General features: G+C 46.8%; 2 protein-coding genes across 3 annotated transcripts in view; both read left to right on the top strand.

Annotated features, from left to right (window-relative positions):
* Window positions 1-1,069: 1,069 nt before the first annotated feature.
* Window positions 1,070-7,498, top strand: ndufs2 (NADH:ubiquinone oxidoreductase core subunit S2). 2 transcript variants are annotated; one of them, XR_006152944.1, is made up of 15 exons: window positions 1,070-1,213; window positions 2,203-2,306; window positions 2,607-2,797; window positions 2,988-3,108; window positions 3,721-3,833; window positions 4,002-4,076; window positions 4,207-4,284; window positions 4,447-4,532; window positions 5,284-5,403; window positions 5,531-5,660; window positions 6,043-6,138; window positions 6,628-6,711; window positions 6,812-6,869; window positions 7,164-7,275; window positions 7,312-7,498. XR_006152944.1 is itself a non-coding variant. In XM_031584940.2 (14 exons), the coding sequence occupies exons 1-14, from the start codon at window positions 1,110-1,112 to the stop codon at window positions 7,199-7,201; spliced, it is 1,398 nt and encodes a 465-aa protein (XP_031440800.1). In that variant the 5' UTR covers window positions 1,070-1,109; the 3' UTR covers window positions 7,202-7,498. The 2 variants fall into 2 exon arrangements, 1 of the variants encoding a protein (XP_031440800.1); XM_031584940.2 differs by having other exon boundaries at window positions 7,164-7,498.
* A 101-nt stretch (window positions 7,499-7,599) lies between these two features.
* fcer1g (Fc fragment of IgE, high affinity I, receptor for; gamma polypeptide) overlaps window positions 7,600-9,357 on the top strand; it is a 4,903-nt gene continuing 3,145 nt past the window's right edge. Inside the window, exon 1 of the mRNA XM_012841801.3 lies at window positions 7,600-8,007. Coding sequence (XP_012697255.2) covers window positions 7,947-8,007 — 61 coding nt within the window. The 5' untranslated portion in view covers window positions 7,600-7,946. The remainder of the gene's footprint in view (window positions 8,008-9,357) is intronic.

The following is a 9,357-nucleotide window of genomic DNA, read 5'->3' on the forward strand; positions in this document are numbered from 1 at the left end:
TGTAGAGTCTCCACAGCAGATAGATTCTCCACAGCAGATAGAGTCTCCACAGTAGATAGAGTCTCCTCAGGCATGTAGAGTCTCCACAGCAGATAGATTCTCCACAGCAGATAGTCTCCTCAGTAGATAGTCTCCACAGCAGATAGAGTGTGACCAGTCTGACTCTGACCTTTCTTATATAGTATAGTATTGTCCAGTCCAGTTGATTATTCAGGTGAACACCCAGCTACTTGTAAGATATAGTCCGTTCTCCGTTCTCCCTGTCGTAGTTCCCATCTGGGATTAGGCAGACCATTGTGGAGTCATCCGAGAAGCGTGACAGGTGGCAGTTAGCGGAGTTGTGCGTGAAATCTGAAGTGTAAACTGAATTGAAATTGAAAAGCCTTTATTGTCATTGTATTTGGGAACGGTGAAGAGGAGGGAAGCCAGAACTGTTCCTGCGGGGCTCCTGTGCTTCAGACAACCATGCCGCACTCACATGGATGGATTATGAAACCAACAATTCACCTGTACCTCAACAGGATTTACAGCGCACATACACATTTTCTAACACAGCGCAGGTACACTCAATTAAAGCCAAATTAACAAAATACATCTCCAACCACAAATAAGAGATACATAACAGCGACTAAACACAGAGGCTCTGGCTTAGGGGCCCCCTGAGCTCATGGGCCCCTAGGGCCTGGGCCCGGTAGGCCCGTTCGGTAATCCATCCCTGCGCACTCACAGTCTTGCATCCTCACACACTGGTCGGTGGGTAAAGTAGTCTTTAGTCCATGTGATGAGGTGGTGGTCCAGCCCCATGGACTCCAACTTGTTCCTCAGAAGCAGGGGCTGTATGGTATTGAAGGCACTGGAGGAATAAAAAAAACATGACTCGTATGTTGAAATGTATATTTACCAGTCTTATTCGCAGCAATACATAAAAGTGATGAGACATCCCCCAGATTGCTCCAAGTCTGTGATGGAAATCCCTGCGGAGCTACAGTGTGAAACTGCAGTATCATCCACAACCGTAGACGGCAGCCTTGAGACTGCTTCTACTGTGTATGTTATAAGAACTAGAAGTTGCGCATGCGTGCTATTGTCTGGGTTGCAAGTCAGAAAACATGGCGGCGACGTTGCTGAGGTCGCTGGGCAAGCTCGGACGTCCTTCAACCGCAATTTTAAATCATGCTGTTGTGAGTCCGGGATGTATGGTCCTACAGAACAGGTAAGCGATTCCACGTGATTTAGTCGATCACATTAAGCAGGTGTTAGCGCATCCACAAGACGTTAGAGATAAATACACTTTTAAGCTAAGCTATGTGTGTTAGCCCGCTAGCTAACATCTAGCCTACTTGCATGCTAGAGGTCCGGTCGCTTTGAGGCTAGCAAAACAATGCCCCACTGGCGTTCCGTATATATATATATTTAATTTAGGTCTTCCATGCCAGCGGAGTTGTGTATGAGCTCACTGACTTTGTATTACGCAGTGTGACATTGGCTACATCTTTAACAGTGTCTGAACACGTCAGACAGCGATGCTGTAGCTTAGCTAGCTAGCCTGCGTAGGTCTGTGTCAAGTAATGTCCGGCAGCAGACTAAATAGCCGGTTCATTTAATGTTTGTGTGCGTGCAGATCACCACAAATAGTTTAATACTTGGTCAGATTGTGCGATATTTTAATATATGATATATAGAGTGGTCATGCTTTGATCTCACTGTGGGCTGTTTTGCTCATGTGTCCTTAAGGCTAGTGTCACGGTTGTTGGCTAACTGTAATGTTTTCGTAACGCATACACCGCTTATGTTATATGACAGAAGGAAGGACCAAACATGGCTCTGCCAGCGTCTATTAGCCACATTATATTGTGTTTACCGCACTGATCTCACCCAGTACGCTATGTGTTGACACTTTAGTGCCAGATCTTGACAGGTAATTTTGTGTAATGGGTCAACAAGTATGGAAAGCGTGTCATTGATGCGCAGATGTTATGAAAGTTGACGAGTGAGAGACAAATCAAAACAAATCAAATCAAACTTTATTTATTTAGTGATTGATACTTTGACACTGTTCTTTTTGTTTCTGATTTGCACATTTCTTCAATTGCAACATGCTGACACAGGCCGCAGGATGGTTTAACGGAGATGCTGTTAACCCCAGAGACATAAGCTCCAACCCTCTGATGTGTGTGTGTGTGTGTGTGTTTTTCTTGCTAGGCAAAAGCAATGGCAGCCGGATGTAGAGTGGGCAGAGCAGTATGGGGGTGCTGTCATGTACCCCAGCGCCCTCACTGACAAGTGGGTCCCCCCCCCATGGAACGGTACGACACAGTCTTGCTCTTAACGCATTTAGCTCTAAGCTAAGGTATTTTAGATCTGGGTTCCCACACTGTAGTTTGGGACCCTTGCATAAGCGTCCATGTCAATCTGAACACCACCAGAAGGGGCCTGGGGCCTGAAGGAAATACTGCAGAAGTCAAACCCACCTGTGGTGTGTCTGTCAGATTGTGACAAGTGTGTGTGTGTGTGTGTGTGTGTGTGTGTGTGTGTGTGTGTGTGTGTGTGTTTATACATGCAGTATACATTTTGTAAAAAGACACCCTTCATGCCCCCCCCTCCAGATAAGGACCCCCCCGTGGAGAAAGAGGTGTCAAACCTGACCATTAACTTCGGGCCTCAGCATCCTGCGGCCCACGGCGTGCTGCGCCTGGTGTTGGAGCTGAGCGGGGAGTCGGTGAAGAAGTGCGACCCTCACGTTGGCCTGCTGCACCGCGGCACGGAGAAGCTCATCGAGTACAAGACCTACCTGCAGGTGTGTGTCTCCACGGCAACCGCCCCTCACCCTGTCACAGCAGCATGGCTTTAAGGGCTGCAGAGTGTGTGTGTGTGAGAGACTTGTACCCTTTTGTCAGTACAGGTGTGATCTTCTAAAACACTCTCTCTGTGTGTGTGTGTGTGTGTGTGCGCGCGCGCGTGCGTGTGCGTGTGTGTGTGCTCCGCAGGCCCTGCCGTACTTTGACCGCCTGGACTACGTGTCCATGATGTGTAATGAGCAGGCCTACTCTCTGGCCGTGGAGAAGCTGCTCAACATCCAAGCGCCGCCCCGCGCACAGATGATCAGAGGTGAGGCGTCCGCCCATCGCCGTGGCAACACAACGCACTGCCCCGCCTAAATAATGGGCCATGTTACCCATCCATCTTATGGCTCAGCATAGTGGCAGCCTTTCACCACGGGAAGTCCAGGCCACAGAGATCAGATTGGAGCTTAATCCGGCCTGATCCCCAGTCAAGGCCTGTATCTGTGCATACACAAACACAAACACATACACATACACACACACACACACACACACACACACACACACAGCAAAGCAATCCCCTGCCAATCAACTTTGAGGCTAATCCAGCATGAGTGGATGCCTGGCATCTGACCTCTGAAAGTGCTTGTTTGACGCCCGCGGATCTTGAACCAGCATTGTTACAGCAATGTCCCACCCCCTCTCTCTGCGCACACACACACACACACACACGCACACACACACACACACACACAAACAAACAAACAAACAAACAAACAAACAAAGGATCGGAGTGGAAGTGGCTCAAAAAGTCTGAATACAGTACAGTTAAGGTGGGATGTGGAAATAAACATGTGACCCCTCTAGAGCTAGGGAACAATACACACATAACACAAATCTAAATGATCCTCTGTGTGTTTGTGTGTGTCTCCTGTAGTCCTGTTTGGAGAGCTGACCCGTATCCTGAACCACATCATGGGGATCACCACCCACGCCCTGGACATCGGGGCCATGACACCCTTCTTCTGGATGTTTGAGGAGAGAGAGAAGGTGAGGGGGGGACTGCAGAGGTTGAAGTGTGTGTGTGTGTGTGTGTGTGTGTGTGTGTGTGTGTGTGTGTGTGTGTGTGTGTGTGTGTGTGTGTGTGTGTGTGTGTGTGTGGTATGCCTGTGAGTGAATATCTCTAAGAGCCGTTTCCCTGTTTCTCTCCTCCTGTAGATGTTTGAGTTTTACGAGCGTGTGTCTGGCGCTCGGATGCATGCGGCGTATGTCCGCCCCGGAGGAGTTCATCAGGTGAGGAGGAGGAAGAGGAAGAAAATTGTATGTTTCTGCTGTAGTTTGATAGGTTCTGTTAATGAGCTGTGCCCAGGTCTTATATATATATATATATATATATATGTGTGTGTGTGTGTGTGTGTTACAGGATATGCCCCTAGGTCTTATGGATGATATTTATGAGTGGTGTAAGAACTTCTCTCTCCGCGTCGATGAGGTGGAAGAGGTAGGTGTGCAGTTAGTGATGTGTAGTCATGGTTACCAACACACGTGAGGCTATATAGCATGTCTCTATGGGAGCCACCCACCCTGTGCTAATGGGCTTCAGAGTTCTCAGCAGCGCCACCTCTCTGTAGGGAGGCTAACTGACACTGTCCCCTCTCTCCAGATGTTGACCTTCAACCGCATCTGGAAGAACCGGACCGTAGACATCGGCATCGTCAAGGCAGAGGATGCCCTGAACTACGGCTTCAGGTGAACTACTATCTGATGGCTGTGTGGGGTGTGTCTGAATATTGGTAGGGGCTGGTCATGTAAGTGTGGGTGTTTCTGAATGTTGTGAGTGTATGTGTGTGTACGTGCGCGTTAGGGCTGAACGATTAATTGCATTTGCGATTTAATCGCGATATGATAGAACGCAATTTTCTAACCGCAACGTTCGCGATTAAAAAACGTGGTCTAAAAAAAAAAAAATTACATTTTTTTTTTTTTTTTTTTTTTTAAGATGGTACATTTTGCACATAGTGTTTAAAAAGTGCATGCCTTTTTTAATTACTTAAATGCACAGTGGCAAAGCCACCGATTTGTTGTTCTTGTTTCTGTAATGAGCAGTTAAATAAAAATGTAAAATGTGGGAAAGAATATTTTACACTAAATGTATCTAATATTGTGTTGGTCATATTTAAATCATTCATTACGTTTTGTTGGGGAAAAAAGAGGATAAAAAAAATCGCATATTAAATCGCAATCGCAATATTTTGGTAAAAAATCGCAATTAGATTATTATCCCAAATCGTTCAGCCCTAGTGCGCGTGTATGATTTGGGTGTAAGTGGCTGACGTGTGTGTGTGTGTGTGAGTGGTGGTGTGTGTGTTGGAGTTTGACAGTGGTAGTATTCGCCATCTGCAGAATAAGGTGAACTGTTGTACAGGCAGCTATAGCTTTGCTCTCTAATGTCTTTGTGTGTGTGTCTGTGTCTCTGTGTGTGTGTGTGTGTGTGGCGCAGTGGTGTAATGCTGAGAGGATCTGGCATTAAGTGGGACTTGAGGAAGTCCCAGCCTTACGATGGGTACGAGAAGATGGAGTTTGACGTCCCCATTGGCACCAATGGAGACTGCTACGACAGGTGAGGACCCTCCTGATCTCCAACACACACGAACACACCTCTGAGAGAACTCCTCTTTTATCACCAGCCCCCCCCCCCCCCCCCAGTAGTGTACAGGCTTTATTTCATGATGTATCCCCCCCCCCAGGTACCTGTGTCGAATGGAGGAGATGCGCCAGTCCCTGAGGATCATGATTCAGGCTCTTAACCAGATGCCTGAGGGCGAGATCAAAGTGGATGATGCTAAAATCGCCCCACCCAAGAGATCTGAGATGAAGGTGTGTGTGTGTGTGTGTGTGTGTGTGTGTGTGTGTGGAATGGAAAATCTGACACACACATATAGGTGTGTGTTCTACAGAAGCACACGCTGAAGGACGTGTGTGTGTGTGTGTGTGTGTGTGTAATGTAAAATCTGACACACACATATAGGTGTGTGTTCTACAGAAGCACACGCTGAAGGACGTGTGTGTGTGTGTGTGTGTAATGTAAAATCTGACACACACATATAGGTGTGTGTTCTACAGAAGCACACGCTGGAGGACGTGTGTGTGTGTGTGTGTGTGTGTGTGTGTGTGTGTGTGTGTGTGTGTGTGTGTGTGTGTGTGTGTGTGTGTGTGTGTGTGTGTGTGTGTCTAACTGGGTTGTCTCTCTGTGCTGTAGATGTCCATGGAGTCTCTTATCCACCACTTCAAGCTCTACACTGAGGGCTACCAGGTGCCCCCTGGAGCCACATACACGGCTGTGGAAGCACCCAAGGTGTGTGTGTGTGTGTGTGTGTGTGTGTGTGTGTGTCACATGACTGTTCATTCTCAGGTTTTATATTGTGTGAGTTTGGGGGGTGGGGGCTGTATTGTGATTGTGTTGTGTGGGGTTTTATGTGTGTGTCACTCTCTGCAGGGTGATTTGGGTATTTAATGTGTGTGTGTGTGTGTGTGTGTGTGTGTGTCGTCTCTGTAGGGTGAGTTGGGTATTTAATGTTGTGTGTGTGTCGTCTGCGGGGTAAGTTGGGTATTTAATGTTGTGTGTGTGTGTGTGTGTGTCGTCTGCGGGGTCATTTGGGTATTTAATGTTGTGTGTGTGTGTGTGTGTTGTTTCTGCAGGGTGAGTTTGGTATTTAATGTTGTGTGTGTGTGTGTGTGTCGTCTCTTTGGGGTAAGTTAAGTATTTAATGTTGTGTGTGTGTGTGTCGTCTCTGTAGGGTGAGTTTGGTATTTAATGTTTCGTGTGTGTGTGTCGTCTCTGTAGGGTGAGTTTGGTGTGTACCTGGTGTCAGACGGCTCCAGTAGACCTTACCGCTGCAAGATCAAAGCCCCCGGATTCACCCACCTGGTAAGACCCCGCCTCCTCCTCACTCTCACCATTCTGATTGGCCACTGACTTTGAGTGACAGCTGTAGTGACCTATGAATTACCCTGTCTTCCCCCCTCAGGCTGGCCTGGACATGATGGCTCAGGGACACATGCTGGCTGATGTGGTGGCCATCATTGGTGAGTTCTGGGAGCTGCTGCTGTTCCTGGCTTGGCCACAGATAGCACCAAGTGAAATGTGTGTGTGTGTGTGTGTGTGTGTGTGTGTGTGTGTGTGTGTGTGTGTGTGTGTGTGAGTGTTCTCAGATCTCCTGCAGCTAGGGCTGACTGAGGTGTGTGTGTGTGATTTGTATGAATATATGTTTTTGGGGTGTAAATGTGTGTTCATTGTTTAGTGGTGAATAACACCCTGCCCCTCTCTCTCTCTCTTGCTATCGCTCTCTCTCTCTCTCTTTCTCTTTCTCTCTCTCACAGGTACACAGGACATTGTGTTTGGAGAAGTGGACCGTTAACCGGACACACCCCGACATCTCCGCTAACTCTGTTTGTGTGTTCATCCGCCTGCATTCAACTTGTGCGTGTGGTTACACACACACACACACACACACACACACACACACACACACACACACACACACACACACACACACCTGTTGTATAAACCGTATAAACTTCATAGATATTTTAAAGAATAGGATATGAAGGCCAATGCAGCCGGTCTTTTTGTGAAGAGGTCTTTATTGCAGATGTCCCGCGATCATTATCTGCATTAACTAATGTACTGTAAATAAACCAAGCTGCTCTCATCACCTCTAGTCTGTGTGTCTATATGTGTGTGTGTGTGTCTATATGTGTATGTGTGTGTGTGTCTGTGTATGTGTGTGATGTTATGTGGGTTCTAGCTGTGTAGAAACAGGAAATGAGGTTTTGGTGAAGGGCTAGCTCGATAAGTCGCCTCTAGTGGAATGTTTGTGTGGCATGTGTGCCCTGTGTGTGTGTGTGTGTGTGCCCTGTGTGTATATGTGTCTCAATCTTGCTTACACATCTGAAGTGGGAGGGGTCTGATTTAAAAAAAACGGACACACTTCTACCACAACTTCCTCAGAGCTCTGACACACAAACGCACACACAAACCTCTGACTAGCCATCGGCTCAAACGCTCGTCTCCTGTGAAGCCTGAGTGACACACTCGCGCTCGCCCTGATCCTCGATCTCGTTCTTCCCTTTGGTTGGGTCCGGTGTGGTTTCTGCTGAAACATGAAGGCAACGCGCGCCCTCCTCGCGGCCCTGCCTCTGTGGATGTGCTTCGGCCACGCAGGTGAGCGTGTGTGTGTGTGTGTGTGTCGTCGTTTTAATAATGTATGTGTGACTGCAAGTGTGTGTCGTGTGGAGGGTTTTCAGGCAGAGGCCTGCAGCTCTTCACCCCTCAGCTAAACGAAACTTGCGGTCAGTGTCGATGAGCGCAGCCGTTGCTGAATTCATGTTGACCTCTTAGTATAAAACCATTTCACCGACTTATTTAATATGAAACGCAAAACCTGATGTATAAATATAACAGATACAGTCTGCGTGGTAGTGGATGTGTGTGTGTGTGTGTGTGATCAAAAGTGTCTTGTTTTTCCACCTAGTGGGTACCTATGGCAGTGGCTTACATACACAACCTAAATACCAGAGAAATATTGTTCTTGTAAACATTTGTCCTTGGATCTACAACTTTACTATCTAGTTACAAGAACTTCCCGTGTCTACTGGTCTTTTAGAGTCTCTAACACTAATCTAAAAGGGATCTAATCTTAAATAAGGTCAGCCCTCCTTTTGGCAGTTTTGCTCTGGAATTTGAGCAGTTCCTGGAAACTGAACAGGAGCCGTAACTGACACAAACATGTAGAAGTCTTTTGATGGTTCTGATTTTTAGATGATCAGATGTTTAATTACTCATTTGTTATTAGATCTTTATTTCTTCCTGTAGCTTCCCCACAGAATTGTTAACCACAGTAAATGCTAGCGCTGTAGAGCCAAGGTTAGAGAGAAATCAAGAGTGGGAGGACATAGCAGCTTCGTGTGATTATCTTAGCTCCATCTTAAACCACTTCTACTTGGGTCTTACACACACACACACACACACACACACAAATTCCAACAGACTGGAAATGCAAAATGTGCTTCGAAAACGAAATCCTTGATTTCAAAGTTTTATTCTTTCAGAAACAAGTAGCTGTCACGGCTTTACATACATTACTCTCTCTCTTGCTGCAAACGCTGTTCACAACGTAGTTGTCACGCTGTTCAAGACGCAGTTTGCCCAACGTCCGGGGCCCATCATTGGTCTTTCTACTATTTAGACTACCTGGGGACACCTACACACACACCTGCAGATTGATATCACAGCAATCAACACAACGAGTTAATTGATCCATTTAGCTATTTGCAATACATTAATTCTGAATTCTTAAATGTAAGCACACTTATCAGGGCCATGTAGTAAAACTATAATCATCATTACAATAATGCTCAGATTGACAAAACCAAGTTGCTGGTTTAACACAGGTGAGGAGTAGAGAAGAAGACCCAGAAGGGCAGAATGATTCCTGGACTCGTTTCACTTATGAGAAAAGAGAAGTGCTCCTCTCTCACTCTCTCAAAAAAGAGCTACGCCACGTTCACCGCT

Source organism: Clupea harengus, chromosome 18, assembly GCF_900700415.2.
Source record: "Clupea harengus chromosome 18, Ch_v2.0.2, whole genome shotgun sequence".
Lineage (NCBI taxonomy): Eukaryota > Metazoa > Chordata > Actinopteri > Clupeiformes > Clupeidae > Clupea > Clupea harengus.